The sequence below is a fragment of the Saccopteryx bilineata genome, chromosome 5 (assembly GCF_036850765.1).
Source record: "Saccopteryx bilineata isolate mSacBil1 chromosome 5, mSacBil1_pri_phased_curated, whole genome shotgun sequence".
Taxonomy (NCBI): Eukaryota; Metazoa; Chordata; class Mammalia; order Chiroptera; family Emballonuridae; genus Saccopteryx; species Saccopteryx bilineata.
The window spans coordinates 183,890,721-183,912,784 of record NC_089494.1 but is presented as its reverse complement, the minus strand read 5'-3'; the positions used below and the strand labels follow the sequence as shown (position 1 = coordinate 183,912,784).

The 22,064-nt window shown below is 37.4% G+C and overlaps 1 protein-coding gene across 1 annotated transcript in view; it reads right to left on the bottom strand.

Annotated features, from left to right (window-relative positions):
- Window positions 1-1,741: 1,741 nt before the first annotated feature.
- LOC136306598 (patched domain-containing protein 3-like) overlaps window positions 1,742-22,064 on the bottom strand; it is a 39,038-nt gene continuing 18,715 nt past the window's right edge. Inside the window, 3 exon segments of the mRNA XM_066233074.1 lie at window positions 1,742-1,794; window positions 2,683-2,949; window positions 5,804-5,949. Coding sequence (XP_066089171.1) covers window positions 1,742-1,794; window positions 2,683-2,949; window positions 5,804-5,949 — 466 coding nt within the window.

The window sequence follows — 22,064 nt, the reverse complement described above, 5'->3', positions numbered from 1 at the left end:
GGTTCCTCAAAAAATTAAGAATAGAACTACCATATGACCCATCAATTCCTCTACTGCAGGGGTCAGGAACCTATGGCTTACAAGCCAGATGTGGCTCTTTTGATGGCTGCATCTGGCTTGCAGACAAATCTTTAATAAAAAATAATAATAACATTAAAAATATAAAACATTCTCATGTATTACAATCCATTCATTTCCTACTGCTCATGTTCATGATTGTGGGTGGCTGGAGCCAATCACAGCTGTCCTCTGGGACAACACCAAATTTTTATTGGATAATGCATAACGTACATGGGTCGTTGTATGGCTCTGATGGAATTACATTTTAAAATATGTGGCGTTCATGGCTCTCTCAGCCAAAAAGTTTCCCGACCCCTGCTCTACTGGGTATATATCCCCCAAACTTAAAAACAGTGGTACATAGAGACACATACAGCCCCATGTTCATCATAGCATTATTCTTGGTGGCCAAGACATGGAAACAACCGAAAAGCCCTTCAATAGAGGATTGGATAAAGAAGATATGGTACATATATAGTATGGAATACCACTCAGCAATAAGAAATGATGACATAGGATCATGTACAACAAGATGGATGGACCTTGATAACATTATACTGAGTGAAATAAGTAAATCAGAAAAAACTAAGAACTATATGATTCCATACATAGGAGGTTTATAAAATTGACTCAGGGACATAGGTAAGAGTGCAGTGGTTACCAGGGGGTGGGGAAGGGAGAAAAGGGTGGTTGGTGGGGAAGGTGAGAGGCATAAAGAAAACCAAATAAAAGGTAATGGAGAATGATTTGACTTTGGCTGATGGGTATACAATATAATCGAATGTCAAGATGATCTGGAGATGTTTTCTCTAAATCTATTGACCAATGTCACCACATTAAACGTAATGTCTAAATAAAATTTAGAAAAAAGTAAAATTACTAGAAATTTATATTTTATACTTGATTGTGTAGATCAAAATAAAGATGACAACACTTTTTAATTCAGTAAAGATATTTTAATGTAATACTAATTAACTTTTCTCAGGATATTTTAAATAACATTTTAAATGGATTTTGAAATCAAAGAAATATACTATCTTTAGTTTATTGACTATTGCTAATAGTGCATTTTTATCATATTTAGCTGGGGAAATCAGAAATTCTATCATTTGTCTTTGATTTGCTAGTGGATATTTAAGCAAACCTTCAAAAAATGGTAAAGAATACTGGAATAAAAATTAGACCACAAGCAGCCCCAAATACCATAACAAGAAACATTATCTTAAAAAATGCCCTGAAGCCTGACCTGTGGTGGCGCAGTGGATAAAGCGTCGACCTGGAAATGCTGAGATTGCCGGTTCGAAACCCTGGGCTTGCCTGGTCAAGGCACATATGGGAGTTGATGCTTCCTGCTCCCCTTTCTGTCTCTCTGTCTCCTCTCTCTCTCTCTCTCTCTCTCTCTCTCTCTCTCTCTCTCTCTCCTTTCTAAAATGAATAAATGAAATAAAATAAAAAATTAAAAAAAAATTTAAAAAAAATGCCCTGAAGATGTATGCTTTAGCTGCAGATAAAATAGACACCCCTATTATTGTTGAAATTGTACTTTGTAACACAGGGTAGCCTAGCACATTCAGTGCCTCATTTGCTTTTTGGTTTACTGAGGGATTAGAACTGGAAACAAATGCATAGGAAATGTGTGCAGAAAAATTGAAATAAAACCCTATACAAATAACAAGATTAATCATGGATATGGATCAAGATTGATGTTCCAGAATGCCATGAAACCCATTACTCCTACAATCACAGAAGTAATAGATAAAGTTACCCAAAAGGCACACATGGGATGAGGAGTTAACAATAAGGAAACAATGAACATAGCTTCTGATGCAACAATGACATTTCAAATAATGTTTCCTAATACAGTATACTGATCAAAATATATGAATGCCAGGTTGTACACATTAGGGGAACTTTACAGTTTTCAGCCAAGTCTCGTAAATGGATTAACATCTTCTTTTTATTGACTGAAGAAGAAATACCCATGGTCTGAATAAAGGCCCAGAGGAAGTGACTTTATGTGACAATGAAATATTAATATCATGTGTAAAAAGTGGAAAATCCACAAGAAAATTGAAACTACTGTTTATAAAAGTATTCTTATCATTTACATCTTGTTTGTTACATTTTATATATTGCACATATTCTTGTAACCAAAACTCTGAAAGACTTTTATCTACATACTTATTGTTTTCAAAATCTGTCAGAAATTTTTCCAGTATTTGCCTAGCATCTTTATTCCAGTAGTCAACAGTTTGGGTAACAATAACCATAACCCTGGGACCATAATCTGAAAAATATTTTACCTGTACATTAAAATATGGTATAATGTAGGATCACTTGCCAAATTTTAAAGGTCTAAACATTCCTATACTTGGAAACAGCCATATATACTACTTATAACATACAAAATGTATAAAAGCACTACAAAAATCTTGGACTTAGTATTTGTGAGAAAAGGCCCAAAATAGTCTCTAAAGAGCACATTCATTGGATGAATATCAGCTTCCTCTTCATCCGGGAGAGAATCAAATGGGAGACAGAAGCATCTTTTTAATGAGGAACATTTTTGGTCAGGCATTTCTGACTTTTTTAACCAACATAGATAGACTGCTTCTCTTTTACCATCCAGGGCCATGATTGCTCCAAAATAGGTGATGCTATAAAAGTAATAAAAGAGCAGTGTTGTTTCTGTATAAATGCAAAAGTATTGTACAGCCCTGAAGGATGACATAACCCCTGTATAGAAAGCCAGGATGTTAGTGGTGGTGGTGATTGTAATGGACACTGCCTCTTTTGAATAGACACTGGACATTCCTTGCTTTAAGCTATCTGTGAAGTTGGTCTTCTGCCAGGCAGAAATCATGATAAACATGTCATCCACCCCAACACCTGTTAAAAAAAAGAAACAATCTTCATAAATATAAATATCCATTAAAAATTAAACAGATCAAATCATTTTCTTTGCCCTGGCTGGTTGGCTCAGCGGTAGAGCGTCGGCCTGGCGTGCAGGGGACCCGGGTTCGATTCCCGGCCAGGGCACATAGGAGAAGCGCCCATTTACTTTTCTACCCCCACCCCCTCCTTCCTCTCTGTCTCTCTCTTCCCCTCCCGTAGCCAAGGCTCCATTGGAGCAAAGATGGCCCGGGCGCTGGGATGGCTCCTTGGCCTCTGCCCCAGGCGCTAGAGTTGCTCTGATCGCGGCAGAGCGACGCCCCGGAGGGGCAGAGCGTCGCCCCTGGTGGGCATGCCGGGTGGATCCCGGCCGGGCGCATGCGGGAGTCTGTCTGACTGTCTCCCCGTTTCCAGCTTCAGAAAGAAAAAAAAATCATTTTCTTTGTTCATCTCTTAAGTCCTTATTTATCTTGCCCAATCTGTGCTTTGATACTGCTTTCTCTGATTCTTTCTGTTTGTCTCTGAATCCACAACAGAATTCATCACTCCTTTTATAATAACTGTGTTTTATACATCCTACTATTCTTTGCATGCAGCACAGTATATTCTACTTCTAAGTCTTTATTTAGGGTATTTTAACGATGAGTCAGGAAACCTGGTTAACTGGATGTTAGTCAAAGCAGAATTAGCAATGCACCTTTGATTTTACTAGTTTATATGACAGACCACTTTCTCTCATAAGCCATTTCACACTAATGCACATACACATTAAGTCAACATTTTGTTGCTTAAAATATAAGCTGGAGTTAAGTATTCTACAGTAAGCATCTAGCTATCAATGTGGTATGATGTGAGAGGCACCACATAGTTTACACACACACACACACACACACACACACACACACACACACACACACAGTTTTCCTGCTGCTCTGTTTTTGATAGCCAGAATGCTATTATTCAAACTTCACTTGCCCAGTTTAAAGCCTTATCTCATTAAAATGGAAGTTCTTTTGATACCAGAAATAGGTACCAAAGTAAATCTCAAGGATCCTTTAGAGATCCTAATGCCTACTATATAATTAGTTCTTTTACACAAAGACATTTCATGATTGGTTCAGAATAAAGCAGACTTTGAAAACTTCTGAAGACTGGGAAAGGACTACAAAGAAAAAGGAATTAGGAAGAATAGCATGAGCCTGTTGTACATAAGTTTTATCTCTTCAAAAGTTTTCTACTAGAGCTGACTCTGCTTTCACTCATGCACACCTTTGTTTCCATGTGTACTGATATAATTAATACTGGGAACTGAAATGTTAATCTTAATTTAAATTTGTGGGGATTGTCTCTATGGATTGCATAAGAGGATACTGGGAATTTCAACTTTGCTTCTAATTCAGATATTCTATGGTTATAAACAAAGTAGAGAATCTAAATTGACATTAGTTTATGTACTTTGTCATCAACTCCCACTGCTACCACTTTTGAGGATTTCAGTTATACTCACCTGGACAAAAGGGAAGAATCAAAAGTACTAAGAACCAAGAATGAACTCACTGATATTTACTATTAGATATTTAAAAACTGGCTTTATTATTTATAGAACATTGATAAGAAATTACCTGCACATAGTTCTTGAGTTGCAGCAATCACATACACTCACACACATACACTCATACTCCTATGCACAGCCTATATAAAAATGGTTTATACTAAATCATTCAGTTATACACACTTTAACTATAGTTATTTACAGCTTTCAGGAACACTGAGTGATTAAATGTGGGTGAATATGAGGAAGATATGCCCTGAGGAACTAGAATAAATTACATTCAGTCTACAGCTCATCTGCTGATCTCCCCCAGGAAGCCAAATATTATTCCAAGTTGTTCGCTTTTCAAAATATAAACACCTTTGTTTCCTCATGCTATTGTAAAATAAATTCTGAAATTACAGGAAAATACAAAGAAAAACTTAAACAACTGTAATTCCTCCCTTCAGGGATAATTTCTCCTAACATTCTGATGTTTATTCATTCAGAATTTGCTCTATACAGATATACAGATGTAACTGTACCACTCTTATTTCAAGGACCTTACTTCATAACCAGTGTTTTTATTTAATATTCTATATCTACTTATTTTTATATTAAAAATGATTCCAAAAAAATGATTCCAAAATTTTAATATGCTATATTGAATTGACCAATCCCATGTTGATATGGGATGAGGTTGTTTTCAATATTTTTCTATTCTAAATCACATTGAAATGAACATACTTGTTCTACATTTGAGCTCTTGTCCAATTAATAGGACAAATTTCTAGAAGTGGAATTGATAGGTCAAAGATATTTTTAAGCTTTTTGATTTGCTGCAGAGTTGTGCTAAAAAAATAAAAGTGTGTACCAATTAAAATTTTTCTTCCAGTGAAGTACAAGTGTTCATTTGCACACAGTTTTCCCCCAAGCCTTCAATTTTGCTAATATTCATTAATCTAGTAAGAAAACAAGGTGTCTCACTTTTGGTTTCATTAGAATCCCTGATTCATTGAGAGGTTGAATTTTTTTCTTATATTTTCAGTGACTTATATTTTTTATTTTTGATGTGTGTATGTGTTGAGTGTGTGTGCAGTGTGTACTACCTGTTCATGTTCCTTGTATTTCCATTTGGAGTATTAGACTTTTCCAACTCTAAAGATACATAATTCATTTTGATTTTTCTTTTTCTGACACCTCATTTTGGATTTGTAGAACCATCTAACTATAGTTATTTAGCCTTATCTGACATAAGCACCTTATCTATCCTACACTGCCACAAACATAATGTGTAGCCTTACATTTTGTTTTACTCACCTAGTACAAGAAATGGTGAATTTGCAACTATGGTCACAAATGGCACCCCACAGTACAGTATCAGGCCAAAGCCACTCACCACTGCCAAGGCAACAGAAGTCACTCCAAAGTCTCCAACACACATTTTGTTTTGTGCACAGTCACACCTGTAAATATGGAGGAAAAAATGGAATTTGTGGTGATAACTTTTATACTGAAAATCTATCAGTTCATAACATTGTTGACTTGGACATGTATTGAGAAACCTCTTGGGCAATAATTCCCCTACGTGCCTGATGGAGACCTTTAATTCCCATGCACTATGAAAGCCAACTGGGAAATAAGAAGATGCAGAAAAGTTGGGAATCTGTTCTCTTACCAGACTTCCCTGGGTGATTCTTACATAGTAGCCAAATGCTGGCTACTGGCTGACATTTCATAACCTCATAGTTATGCTAAAATACTACAGATTGTTAATTTTAATTGTACTTAATGTACATATTATATTAATTTCAGGTGGTAAAATCCAAGTGATCTGACATTTATATAACTTACAAAGTGATCACCTCAATAAATCTAGAACTCACCTGACACCGTACATAGCTACTGCCGTATTATTGACTATATTCCCTATGCTGGACTTAACGTCCCCATGTCTGTTCTGTAACTCTCAATTTGTACTTAATCCTTTCACCTTATTCACCCATCCCTTTAACCCCCCTCCCATTTGCAACCTTCAAAATGTTCTTTATATCTGAGTCTGTTTCTGTTTTGCTTATTCACTTATTTTAAGATTCTATGTATAAGTGAAATCATGGCATCTGCCATTCTGTGTCTGACTTATTTCACTCAGCACAGTACTTCCTAAGTCGATCTGTTCTGTTGCACATGGCAAGATTTTATTCTTTTTCTTTTATATGGCTATTGATGTGTAATTAGTTTGCTTTCATATTTTGGCTATTGTAAGTAATGCTGCACTGATCATATGGATGCATGTATATTTTTGAATTAGTGTTTTGAATTTCATCAGCATACTCAGAATGGGAATTACTGGGTCCTTCTTTGTTTCTTGTTATAGCCTTTGTTTTAAAGTCTGTTTTGTTTGGTATAAGTATTGCTACCCAAGCTTTTTGTTTGTTTGTTTCGATGTTCTTGAAATACCTTTTTTCATCCCTTCAGTCTGTGTGTATCTTTCAATCTGAAATAAGTCTTTGTAGACAGCGTATGTAAGGGTCTTATCTTTTTATCCATTCAACCACTATATATCCTTCAATGAAGTGTTTAATTCATTTGCATTTCAAGTAATTATCGATAGTTATGTTTATTACCATTTTATTATTCATATTTTTCTTATTTCTTTCCTTCTTAAAAAAGACCCTTTAACATTTCTTGTAATACTGAAGTGGTTGTGATGAACTCCTTTAACTTTTTCTTATCTGGGATGCTCTTTATCTGTCCTTAGAATCAAAGTGGTAGTTTTTCTGGGTAAAATAATTATAGCTATAGTTCCTTGCTTACCATCACTGAATATTTTGTGCCAATCACTTCTGGCTTTCAAAGTTTCTTTGAGAAATCAACTTACAATCTTAATGGGAGCTCTGTTATAGGTAACTGCCTTTCTCCTTCTGCTTTTAAGATGCTCTTTGTCTTTAACCTTTGGTATTTTAATTATGATGTGTCTTGGTGTAGATCTCTTTGCAGTCATCTTGTTTGGGTCTCTGCGCTTCTTGGACTTGTATGTCTACTCCCTTTACCAGATTAGAAAAAGTTTGGTTTTAGTTTTTTCTGTTTTTTTTTTAAATTTCTTATCATTATTTTTCAAATATATAAGTTTTCAATTACTTGCTCTTTCTTTTCTCTTTCTGGCACCCTCATAATGCAAATGTTACACTTGAAGTTGTCCCTTTAAACTTTCCTTATTTTGTTTTTTACATTTCTTTTTCCTTCTTGCTGTTGTTATTAGGTGTTTTCTACTACATTATCTTCCAAATCACTGATTCAGTCATCTGTTTCATCTACTTTACTGCTGATTTCATATAATATAGTCTTCATTTCTGACCCATTCTTTTTATGATTCTTATCTCTCTGTTGAAGTTTTCACTAAGTTCACCTATTTTTCCCCTAAGTTCATTGAGGATCCTTATAACCAGTGTTTTGAATTCTGCATCCTAGATTGCTCATCTCCATTTTAGTTCTTTTTTGGGAGTTTTGTTCTGTTTTTTGATTTGGGACATATTTCTTTGTCTCCTCATTTTGGTAGCCTCCTTGTGTTTTCTATGCATTAGGCAAAGCTGCTACATCTCCTGGTCATTATAGACTGGCCTTATATAGTAGGTGTTCTGTAGGCCTAGTGGGGCAAGCTCCCTATTTGCTAGACCTGGGTACTACTCTCAGTGAGCTGTATGCAATATCCAGTTGTAGTTGAGCCTTGATTGCTATTGGCATACCAATGAGAGAAATTGACCCCCCTGGCCAATCTGCTGTGCAGGAACGGACCCCACTGAGCAGGACTCACTTTAGCAGGTCTCTGGTGTGTTGCTCACAGAGGTGGTTGGGTGCTGCTCCAGCAAGGTCTGAAGCTGGCCATCAGGAGGGGCCTGGTTTGGGGGCCTCCCAAGAAGTTCAGGCCAATGGCATGAGCCAAGGCAGGTTGTTTTACAGAAAAAACCCCACCAAAAATGGCTTGGGTGTACCTAAATTGGGGACAGTGGGGTCTTAGTAAATCACCAGAAGAACGTAACATTGTGAGCCAGGTTAATGGAGACTCATATGGCGCCCACCTACTGGCTCTGTGGAGGAGTATTCAACAAAGTAACAATGGCCTCTGCCAACACTTCTGTCTGAGATAAAGCTGCCCCTGCAGCCTTTGCTGGATAACTCAGTTTCTCTCTGTATATTTCTGAAGCCGTTTGAGCTGCTGCCCCAGCACTGGAGCTAAGAGCAAGTGGGTCTAAGTTCATGCACAGGCCCTTTAAGAGGAACTGCCTGCAACTCCAGCAGTTCTTTGTGTCACTCAGCCTCAATCCTAGCTGGTTTTCACAGCCAGAAGTTATGAGGACTTCTCTTCCCAGCACTGGAACCCTGAGCTGGGGGGTCTGGTGTGGAGCTGGAAACCCTTGCTCCTCAGGGTGAACTTCTGCAGCCAAGGTATACCTCCCAATTTTAACCACCACGTGTGGGTACAGGACCAGGCTATTTCCTCATCTCTGCCCCTCCTACTTCTCTCAAGGTGACTTTTTCTTTATAATCCTCAGTTATGGGACTTCTGTTCAATGTGATTTCAGATTCTGAATGATGGTTGTTTTGTAGTTCAAAAGTAATTTTGACGTGGTTGTTGGAGAATGAGAATACAACATTTACTTACTCTTGCTATCTTGGTCAGATACCTGTATTTTAATATTTCTCAACCTACTGGTGCTATGAGTTAAATTTAGGGCCTAAAATCAAAACTAAATGCACAAATTCCAGGAATAAAAGTAAATTTTTTGTTACAAATAAATTTTCATTAAAATGAAACTTTTTAAAACAATATTGTTGGTTTATAAAAATTTAAGATAAGAAAGTAACAAAGGCCTGACCAGGCAGGGGCGCAGTGGATAGAGCTGAGACACTGAGGACCCTGGTTTGAAACCCCAAGGTGGCCTGCTTGAGCGCCGGCTTGAGCATGGGCTCATCAGCTTGAGCATGGGGTCGCTGGCTTGAGCATGGGATCATAGAAATGACCCCATGGTCGCTGGCTTGAGCCCAAAGGTTGCTGGCTTGAAGCTCAAGGTCACTAGCTTGAAGCCCAAGGTCGCTGGCTTGATCCCAGGGTTGCTGGCTTGTGCTCAAGGTTGCTGGCTTGAGCAAGGGTCACTGGCTCAGCTGGAGCCCCCTAGTCAAGACACATATGAGAAAGCAATCAATGAACAACTAAAGTGCTGCAACAAGTTGATGCTTCTCATATGTCTTCCTGTCACTGTCTGTCCCACTCTCCCTCTCTCTCTTGCTAAAAATTTTTTTAAATAACAAAGATAAACATTGAAATCAGAAATATAATCGTGGATAAATGTTACTTATGTTTTTTTCATTTTCTCTTTCAAATTTTTGGATCTTTTGGTGAAAGTTTTCAAAGGATTGAAGGAGAGATGTATATTATTGGCTATAGTGATGTTGACTGGTTGTGTTGACTTTTTAAATGACCTTTATTTTAATGTTCAGCAGACAATGGAAGATCTGAACATAGAACACTGTAGGAGTTGGGTGAATATACTTGCAGATATGCCAGTTCCCAAGAAGGACCTCAGTTTAAGTCATTTTCCAAAAGACCTAGGGAGAATCTTAGAACTTTAGATTTCCTGGACCCCAGCTCTGTAGATTCTGATTCAGTATGGTTGTAGTAAAGCTGCAGAATCAATGTGTCTAAAAATTCTCTGATATGATTCCAATGCTCAGGGAGATTTGGGCATCACTGGCAGCAAAATGGTCAATTTTCTGAAATTTTTGTTCACTTAGCAGGAAAAGACTAAATTAGAAGTTAATACATTTAGATAACAATCTATATGCTTGATGAGGGATTCACATCTTCCTTGACAGGGGCCATAGTAAGGAATAGTTTATAGTGGATTTAAGAAGGGAAAGATTTTCCAGATTTTATCACAAGTTGATTTAATATTTGGTGTAAGTTTTATAATTTCCAAAATGTCAGAAAATTTTGAAATAGTCAATATACATACCACTACTTGCTATAGAATAAAGTTCAATTTGAAACATAAACTTTTTAAAAAGTCTTAGTCTTATTCAAATAACTTCAAGAGAATATATATATGGAACCCCAAAATGTATTTGAATAAAGATCTGCCTGAGGTAAATGCATGTAGGTAAGAAAAACCATATATTTAATATAAGTTTGTATGATGCCCTAGCCAAGTAGCTTGGTTAGAGCATAGTCCCAATATACCAAGGATGCAGGTTCTAGCCCTGGTCAGGACACAGACAAGAATCAACCAATGAATGCATAAATAAGTGAAACAACAAATCAATGTTTCTCTCTCTCTCTCTCTCTCTCTCTCTCAAAAAAAATTTTTAAGTGTCTGTGATACAGGTAGGATGTGAACATCTGAGGGACTGTCTAGAGGGCCCCATCCAGAAATGAGAGAAGAGATTCTCAGTGATAAAAAAGAAGCCAAGAGATGTCCAAGGAATGCACAAAATCACTCACATAAGAATTAGTTTTATATTTAAGCTCAGAGAGACATATATTAGAGACCATCATGGTAGCATCTGTGACTTAAGAATTGTTGTGCAAAGCAATCCCTCTACTGGGTATATACCCCAAAACCTCAGAAACATTGATACGTGAAGACACATGTAGCCCCATGTTCATTGCAGCACTGTTCACAGTGGCCAAGACATGGAAACAACCAAAAAGCCCTTCAATAGAAGACTGGATAAAGAAGATGTGGCACATATACACTATGGAATACTACTCAGCCATAAGAAATGATGACATCAGATCATTTACAGCAAAATGGTGGGATCTTGATAACATTATACGGAGTGAAATAAGTAAATCAGAAAAAAACAAGAACTACATGATTCCATACATTGGTGGAACATAAAAATGAGACTAAGAGACATGGACAAGAGTGTGGTGGTTACCAGGGGTGGGGGGAGGGAGGACATGGGAGGGAGGGAGGGAGAGAGTTAGGGGGAGGGGGAGGGGCACAGAGAACTAAATAGAGGGTGGCGGAAGACAATCTGACTTTGGGCGAGGAGTACACAACATAATTTAATGACAAAATAACATAGACATGTTTTCTTTGAATATATGTACCTTGATTTATTAATGTCATCCCATTACCATTAATAAAAATTTATTAAAAAAAAAAAAGAATTGTTGTGCAAAAACAAAAAATCTTTATACTCTTCTCCTTGGACATGCTCCAACCCAAGAACTGACTTAAGATAGAGGAAAAGGAAAATTAATAGAATTGGAAGGCAATCCCTTTTTCCCTATTAAGGGTTATCCCATGCAGCATGCTCCAGATAAGAGAATGAGGGGAAACATAAAGTTGCTTTGTGTTTAAATACACAGGTATATTTAAAATGTTAGTCACATAAGCATAAAAACAAATATTTCAAAGACAAATATAAATCACTTTTTAGTTGCCTTCAATGCAAGATTTTCTGCATTACTGTCCCAATTATTTGAAAGATACAGAAGTTATACAAATTTGTATCTTCAGAAACAACTACCTAGTAGAAAAGTTTTTCAATCCAGTCATTGGTAGACCCCATGCTCATTTTAAAAAATTCTTTATATTACTAATACTGAGTTTTGTTTTCTTTCTTTTCTCCTTCCTTCTTTCCTTCTTTCCTTCTTTCCTTCCTCCCTTCCTTCCTTCCTTCTCTCCTTTTTTTCTTCCATCATCCTCCCTTTTTTCCTTTTTTGCTTATTTTTTGTTTGTTTGTTTCCTAAGGGATGTGGTTTTCCTTTTCAGAATAACAAAGTTAAGATGTAATTAGTTTATTGGTTCTAAAGAGGTACCCACTGTGTTTAAGTCTCTCCACCTACTAGGACCTCATGTTTCTCTGCCTTAAATCCAGAGAATTAAATTATATAAATTGTTCCTAAACATATTTACTCATGGGAATCAACTAGAGAAAAATTTGAAATGTATATTCTCAGATTTAAGTCTCAGATCTTTAATTTAATAGGACTAGTCTTTACAATGTGTGGTTTTGGGGCTCTCTCTGTGATTCTGACTTGAGATTGGAATAATATAACCTTTGTGGTTCCTTCTACATGTAAATTCTATTGCTTGCTGACATTTTAGCTTTCTTATCATAAGAGCTCAAAATACCCTTATGTAATGCCTAGATAACAATTTTTAAGTGCTTAACAAGGTAAACCCCACATAAGTACAATCAGGACACGCAAGTCAATTTAATTTTTTATGTAACTAGAAGCACTTGTTCAAATTTATAGTAGAAATAAGAACTTGTTTCTTAATTCTGTTAGCATATTTTCTTCCAAATGGAACAGTTAATCATAATTACTACAATATGTCATATTAAAAAATATGCCAAATCAAACAGGACTGATAAAATTTTCTTTTTACTATTCCATTTGAGTACATACTATTCCCAATGGGAAAGTTTTTTTTTAAATGTCAAGTTTAAAAGTAAAAGTTTAGCAGCAAAGGATGGAGTAGGAGTTTTCAGATTCTCATCTCCCACATAAACATAGACAAACAAGCATAAATCTTCAAAACCTATTCTATGAACTAGGAAAAACAGTGAAAAATAATAAGAATATATTTCAAAACAGGAAGATTTATATGCCCTATCTGACCCCTTCTCTGGTATGATACAAATTTCCTTATGGTGGCAGTTGTATTAAAATGGCCAGAGTCTTAAAGGAGCAATAGTCTTATAGAACAGCAACAGCCATGTTACTAGTATGGTACTATTTGCATTTATGGAGGGAGCCAAGACTTTATATGTAAAATATTTAAATGTCTGTTCTAACCTGTTTAAGGGCTACCTAAAGGACTGATGCAAGGCACTCCTCTGTTTTCTCTAACTTAAATCTCAGGTTGAGAAAGCTAGAAACACCATGAGTTGAATTAACCCTCATATATGTAAAAGATTACAGCCCAAATATACAAAAGACTGCCTAAAGTAAAAGGTGGGGAGTATTTCTCTGGCAATGTAGGATGTTTAAAAGCACCAGTGTACATTGGAGATTTTAGGAAGTCACTCAGAACATGTATGCACTCAGAAAAAAAAACAACCTGAGAAAATGCTAAGCTTCCCCCTGGGGCTGATCCCCAGGCAGTGTAAGGCTGGCTAAGTGAGGAGGTTCCAGGCACACAACCATTTTTCAAAGACTGGGAGAGCTCCTGGCACCCAAGGAAGTCTGTGTCAAAACATTAGAAAAACAGGAGCTAAGGAATAGAGATGTCAGTAACCATATAAACAAGGAATACAGCGTTTGCAGTATTTATTTGGGACAGTCACTAAGAAAATGGATTGTTAAAGCCTTAAACAAGCAAGCAAACAATAGAAAACCCTGGAAAAGTGGGAATCTGATTTCTAGCTACCACATTTTAATAGTCAAATGTTAAGTTTTCAACAAAAGCAAAAGAAATCTCAAGGCATATAGAAAAAATACAGGAAAGTATGATTCAGACAAAGGAACAAAATTAATGAACAGATATCATCCTTGAGGAAAGACAGATTGAATTTACCAGAGGAAGACTATAAAGACAATGAAACACTGTCTCAAATATGCTCAGAGAGCTAAAGGAAAGCAGACTGACAAGAAAATGAGGAAACTAGTCTATGAACCAAATGACAATAGAAATAAAAAGACAATTTTTTTTAAAAGGATCCAAACAAATTCTTTAGTTAAAAACACAGTAACTTAAAAATCAAAACAGAAGAAGTGTTCAAGAGCAGTTTTAGCAGGCAGGAGAATCAGTGAACTTGAAGATAGGATCATTGAAATTATTGAATTTCGGCAGGGGAAAAAAAAAAGAATGAGGAAAAGTGAAAAGAACCTCAGAGTGCTGTGGGACATCAGCAAGCACAAAATATACAATATGGGAGCCCCAGAAGAAGACAAAGAGGCAGGAAAAATATTTGAAGAAATAATGGCTTACACTATGCCTGGGGATCAGCCCCGAGGAAAGCTTAGAGTTTTCTCAGCTTTTTTCTGAGGAGCTTGTGAACTTCAAATAGAATGAACTCAAAAAGATCCAGACTGAGACACATTATAATGTGAAACCATTAAAAGATAAAGAGAGAATCTAGAAAGCAACAAGAATAAAACAACTCACCAGATACAAGGGATCCTTAATAAGCAAAAAAGCTGATTACTCATCAGAAACCATAGAGGGCAACGTATAGTTGATTGATATTTAAAGTGTTAAAAGAAGAAAACCCACCAGCTGAAAATCTTGTATTCAGCAAAACTGTCCTTCAAGTCAAGTAGAGACTGACCAGGTGGTGGCACAGTGGATAGACCATCAACCTGGGACACTGAGGACCCAGGTTTGAAACCCCAAGGTGGCCTGCTTGAGTGCTGCCTTGAGCACCTGCTTATCTGGCTTGAGCACGGGATCGTAGATATGACCCCATGGTCACTGGCTTGAGCCCAAAGATCGCTGACTTGAAGCCCATGGTCGCTACTTTGAGCCCAAGGTTGCTGGTTTGAGCTCAAGGTGGCTTGCTTGAGCAAAGGTCACTGACTTGGCTGGAGCCCCCAGTCAAGGCACATATGAGAAAGCACTCAGTGAACAATCAAAGTACAACAACTAAGAGTTGATGCTTTTCATCTCTCTCCTTTCCTGTCTGTCTGTTCCTGTCTGTCCTCTCTCTCTCTACCATGCAAAAAAAAAAAGAAAGAAAAAGTAAAAATTAAGATCTTCCAGGATAAAGAAGAGTCAAGTTCATTACCACTAGATCTGCCATATAAGAAATGCTAAAGGGAATCCCTAGGGGTAAGTAAAAGAACAATAAAAATTAACTCTTAAGTCATATGAAGAAATACTGTTTTCCAGTAAACATAAATAAAGAATGGACAAATATAAAACCAAGTATTAGGCCCTGGCCGGTTGGCTCAGCGGTAGAGCGTCTGCCTAGCGTGCGAAGGACCCGGGTTCGATTCCCGGCCAGGGCACACAGGAGAAGCGCCCATTTGCTTCTCCACCCCTCCGCCGCGCTTTCCTCTCTCTCTCTCGTCCCCTCCCGCAGCCAAGGCTCCATTGGAGCAAAGATGGCCCGGGCGCTGGGGATGGCTCTGTGGCCTCTGCCCCAGGTGCTAGAGTGGCTCTGGTCACAACATGGCGACGCCCAGGATGGGCAGAGCATCGCCCCCTGGTGGGCAGAGCGTCACCCATGGTGGGCGTGCTGGGTGGATCCCGGTCGGGCGCATGCGGGAGTCTGTCTGACTGTCTCTCCCTGTTTCCAGCTTCAGAAAAATGAAAAAAATAAAATAAAATAAATAAAATAAAATAAAAACCAAGTATTATTTTATTTCAGGTTTATAACTCTACATTTTTTTTCCTACAGAATTTAAAAGAAAAATACATAAATGTAATTATAAATATATGTTAAAGGGCATACAAGTATAAAGATATAACTTGCAACAACAACAACATGGTGGGGGGGTACAGATGTGTATGGAAGCAACATATTTGTATGTTTTTTAAGTTGGTATCAGGTATCAATTTAATATAGATTCTTTTAAATTTAGGATGTAATATGCCACAAAGAAAATCTCTAAAAATCATTACAATAAGAAATAAGATGAGAATTAAAACAGCTCACTGGAAAAATATAAATTAAACATAAAAGGATGTGTAATGAGTGAAACGAAAAATAAAAAGCTGCAAGATACATGGGGAAAAAAATAACAAAACAAAGTTTTTGTTCACAATTATTTTAAATATAAATGGTTATGCTCCAGTCAAGAGACATGAGATTGGTGGAATGAATAACATAGCATAATTCAACTATATGCTGTTTACAGGAGACTCACTGTAGATCCAAAGACAAATAGATTGGAAAAAGATATTTCAGAGTAATGGTGGGGTAGGAAGCGATACCGATAAATCTCCCCCAAAACTCAACAATATCTTCAACCAGACACAGAAAAACCTATACTTGGAGCCTCCAGATGCTTCGCAATACACCCAAAGGTATGGTTGAGTGAAAAATTGGCTAAATATATAACCAAACCCCGAAGGAAATAGGGAGTAAGAAATGCTCCGCCTTCCTCACTAACCTAAACAGGGCGGCTTTCTCTGGTAATTGTGAATATAGAAACTGAGGCGGGCAAAGGGGGTGAATAGATCCAGGCCGAGGCACAAACGGCCGAACCAGGCTGTAGCACGGTAATCCAAGCAGAGGAAAAACTGATCCTGTGGCAACCCGGGCAATACAAGCTAACACTCGCGCCAAACCCAAAAAAAGAAAGACAAGCAGAGCGGCCATTTTACCCGGTCTCCTGGTCGGCGTGCGCGCAGTTAGTGGGCGAGAGATTTCTTCCTAGGCCCCGGGAGTGGGTGCCCGTGTTGCCCCATGGAGAGGCAGGGTCAGAGGCCTTTCTGTGGGCCGAGGGCAGAGTCTCTGGGCAGCCCCAGCGCCCTGGGAAAACCACGCACAGGAGGGAGTGAGAACTAATTCCAACGGTGGAGATTTTCCATGCTGGAGGGGGTTTCACTCAGAGGGAAACGCGGCCGGCCTCATATCTTGGTTTGCGTGCGCAGATAGTGAATGAGAGATTCCTCCGAGTGCCTCGGCAGTGCGCGCCCGTGTTATTGCACAGAGGGGCAGAGTCAGGGGCCTTTGTGTGGGCCAAAGCGGAATCTCGGGTGGCCTCAGTGCCTTGCAAAAGCCACGCGCGGGGACGGAGCGAGACTCAATTCCAACGCTGCAACTTTTCCCTGCGGTTGGGAGTTTCACTCAGAGCGTGAGACTGCTGGCCGGATATCCTGATCGCAGACAGTGAGTGAGAGTTTCCTCCAAGTGCCCCGGAAGTGGGCACCCGCCTGTGTTACCGGACAGAGTGGCAGAGCCAGAGGTCTTTGAGTGGGCAGAAAGCCTGCCTGATTATGCTAGCAGCTCTGACTGACTGAGCCTTACCCAGAGCCCTGTGCTGAGTGGAAACAGAGTGGGGAGTTGCCAGCTCTTTCAGCCTCTTACTATCCAGGCAGAGGCAGCAGGAAGCCCATAGCTGGATTATCAGGCTATTAATTGAGGAAGGAAAGACTAGGAGAAAGGCTCCAGGAACATGGACTCTCTCACTGTCGGAGCCTATAAATGCTAATGAGCCTCAACTACCAACGAGACTAAAGCACAATACATGACATTGCCATAGAGACTTATCAACTGCAAACCTCTACCTGAGCGTGCCAAAGGGGCAGAACCTGGGGTACAGAGTCACCGACCAGGAAGAGGGAGAGAAAAGAAAAAGCAAGAAGATAACCTCTCAAAATCAAGAATAATCTGCAGACTTTATAACCTATCCCATTTTATTATATTTGTTCGTTTGTTTCTCTTATCTTCATTCTTGATACTTTTTTTCCTCCTCCAATTTGGCCGATTAACTCTCTGCCGGTCTTACTCTCTCCTCTCCTTGAACTACACTACCCATAAGTGTTACATCTCCCATTATCTTTTCTCTTCTCTTCCTTTCTCTCTATGAGGGTTGCACTCCAAAACCCTTAACTTTCTCTCTCTCTCTCCTTTCTTTTTTCTTCTTTTAGTGGTTCCCTCTTTATTTCTCTCTCTCTCTTTCTTTTCTCCCTCTATATTAGTTTCTTCCTTTCTCCTTTACATCTCCTCTCATTCAAACCTCAATAACAAATAAATTATCTTATCTGGTACTCAAACTTATGTTTGTGGCTTTTTGGGGGGTTTTTACTTCATCTTTTTAACTCATTAGCAGTGCTCCCATCCCTGGCACTCCATATTATCTAGTTCTTGTTCCACTAAATACAATAGTAATTTTTTAATTTGTCCCCCCATTTTTCCATTTTCCTCTTATTCCTCTCATCATAACTCTTAGACAAGAACACCTAAAAGCAAATCATTTTATTCTTGACCCAAATTTTTTCCTTATTTGCTTTTTGTGGGTCCATACGCTCTTTTTTTTTTCTTTTTTCTTTTTTTTTTCTTTTTTTGCCCACCCTTTATTACCTTTCCCCAATTCAGGCCCTCCATCACAGGCATTGTTTGTTATAAATCACAGCTCACCACAAGATTTTCTCAAAAAAGAGGGGAGAGGAGAGGAGAGGAAAAAAGGAGGGGGGAATAATTTCCTTTTTTTTAATTTTTATTTTATTTTATATTTCTTTATTTCATTATTAAATTTAAAAAAAACTTCAATTTTTTATTTTTTTATTTTTTTAACTTTTTATTCTTTATTAAATCTCATTAATACTATCAACAAAACCACCCTCAGATGCCATTAAGGAAGAAAAAATCGAATATAATGCATAAAAAAGAAAGAGAGGTAACACAGCTAGATGAGGAAAAATCTATGGAGAAAAAAATTAATATATTGGAAACCTTGGAGCTAAATGACAGAGAATTCAAGATAGAAATCCTAAAAATCCTCCGAGATATACAAGAAAACACAGAAAGGCAATTTAGGGAGCTCAGAAAACAACTCAATGAACACAAAAAATATATGTCCAAGGAAATTGAAACTATAAAAACAAATCAAACAGAGATGAAAAACTCAATTCACGAGCTGAAAAACGAAGTAACAAGCTTAGCTAATAGAACAGGTCAGATAGAAGAGAGGATTAGTGAAATAGAAGACAAGCAACTTGAGGCACAACAGAGAGAAGAAGAAAGAGACTCAAAAATTAAAAAAAATGAGATAGCCCTACAAGAATTATCTGACTCCATCAAAAAGAATAACATAAGAATAATAGGTATATCAGAGAGAGAAGAGAGAGAAAATGGAATGGAGAACATACTCAAACAAATAATAGATGAGAACTTCCCAAGCCTGTGGAAAGAACTAAAGCCTCAAGTTCAAGAAGCAAACAGAACTCCGAGTTTTCTTAACCCCAACAAACCTACTCCAAGGCATATCATAATGAAATTGACACAAACCAACAGCAAAGAAAAAATTCTCAAGGCACCCAGGGAAAAGAAGAATACAACATATAAAGGAAGGCCCATTAGATTATCATCAGATTTCTCAGCAGAAACTCTACAAGCTACAAGAGAGTGGACCCCAATATTTAAAGTCCTGAAAGACAGGAACTTTCAGCCACAAATACTATACCAATCAAAGCTATCCTTCAAATATGAAGGAGAAATAAAAACATTCACAGATACAGAAAAGATGAGGGAATTTATCATCAGAAAACCCCCACTCCAGGAATTACTAAAGGGGGTTCTCCAATCAGATACAAAGAACAAAAAAAAAAAAATAGAGCCACAAGTAAAAGCTCCAAGAAGAACACAATAAAACCAAATTTAAACTGTGACAACAACAAAAAGAAAGAGGGGGAGAAGATGGAGATTAACAGTAGCAAAGGACGATGGAGTGCAAAAGTACTCACAAAAGAGTTCGCTACAATGAACAGCGTAGGGACCCTTTTCATTACTCAAAGGTAACCACCATTGAAAAAACCACCACAGAAGCACATGAGATAAAAAAGATAGCAACAGAGGAAAGATGTATGGAATACAACCAAATAAAAACAAAAGATAGAAAAATGAAAGAGAAGGATCAAACAAGACACAAAACTAACAGAAAGCAAGATATAAAATGGCAATAGGGAACTCACAAGTGTCAATAATTACACTAAATGTAAACGGATAAAACTCACCAATAAAAAGGCACAGAGTAGCAGAATGGATTAAAAAAGAAAATCCAACTGTATGCTGCCTACAGGAAACTCATCTAAGTAACAAGGATAAAAACAAATTCAAAGTGAAAGGCTGGAAAACAATACTCCAAGCAAATATCCAAAAAAAAGCAGGTGTAGCAATACTCATATTGGATAATGCTGACTACAAGACAGGAAAAGTACTCAGAGACAAAAATGGCCATTTCATAATGGCTAAGGGGACACTGAATCAAGAAGACATAAAAATTCTTAATATATATGCACCAAACCAAGGAGCACCAAAATATATAAGACAGCTACTTATTGATCTTAAAACAAAAACTGACAAAAACACAATCATACTTGGAGACCTCAATACACCGCTGACGGCTCTAGATCGGTCATCCAAACAGAGAATCAACAAAGACATAGTGGCCTTAAACAAAACACTAGAGCACCTGGATATGATAGACATCTACAGGACATTTCATTCCAAAGTGACTGAGTATACATTTTTCTCCAGTGTACATGAATCATTCTCAAGAATTGACCATATGTTGGGCCACTAAAACAACATCAGCAAATTCAGAAAAATTGAAATTGTACCAAGCATATTTTCTGATAATAAAGCCTTTAAACTAGAATTCAACTGCAAAAAAGAGGAAAAAAATCCCACAAAAATGTGGAAACTAAGCAACATACTTTTAAAAAATGAATGGGTCAAAGAAGAAATAAGTGCAGAGATCAAAAGATATATACAGACTAATGAAAATGACAATACGACATATCAGAATCTATGGGATGAAGCAAAAGCAGTGATAAGAGGGAAGTTCATATCACTTCAGGAATATATGAACAAACAAGATAGAGCCCAAGTGAATCACTTAACTTCCCACCTTAAGGAACTAGAAAAAGAAGAACAAAGACAACCCAAAACCAGCCGAAGAAAGGAGATAATAAAAATCAGAGCAGAAATAAATAAATTAGAGAACAGAAAAACTATAGAAAAAATTAATAGAACAAGGAGCTGGTTCTTTGAAAAGATCAACAAAATTGACAAACCCTTGGCAAGACTTACCAAGGAAAAAAGAGAAAGAACTCATATAAACAAAATCCAAAATGAAAGAGGAGAAATCACCACGGACACCGTAGCTATACAAAGAATTATTGTAGAATACTATGAAAAACTTTATGCCACTAAATTCAACAACTTAGAAGAAATGGATAAATTCCTAGAAAAATACAACCTTCCTAGACTGAGTCAAGAAGAAGCAGAAAGCCTAAACAGACCTATCAGTAGAGAAGAAATAGAAAAAACCATTAAAAACCTCCCCAAAAATAAAAGTCCAGGCCCTTACAGCTATACCAGCGAATTTTATCAAACATTCAAAGAAGACTTGGTTCCTATTCTACTCAAAGTCTTCCAAAAAATTGAAGAAGAAGCAATACTTCCAAACACATTTTTTGAGGCCCACATAACCCTCATACCAAAACCAGGCAAGGATGGCACAAAAAAAAGAAAACTACAGACCAATATCTCTAATGAATACAGATGCTGAAATACTAAACAAAATACTAGCAAATCGAATACAACAACATATTAAAAAAATAATACATCATGATCAAGTGGGTTTCATCCCAGAATCTCAAGGATGGTTCAACATATGTAAAACGGTTAACGTAATACACCATATCAACAAAACAAAGAACAAAAACCACATGATCTTATCAATAGATGCAGAAAAGGCATTCGATAAAGTACAATACAATTTTATGTTTAAGACTCTCAACAAAATGGGTATAGAAGGAAAATATCTCAACATGATAAAGGCCATATATGATAAACCATCAGCTAACATCATATTAAATGGCACAAAACTGAAGGCTTTCCCCCTTAAATCAGGAACAAGACAGGGTTGTCCACTCTCTCCACTCTTATT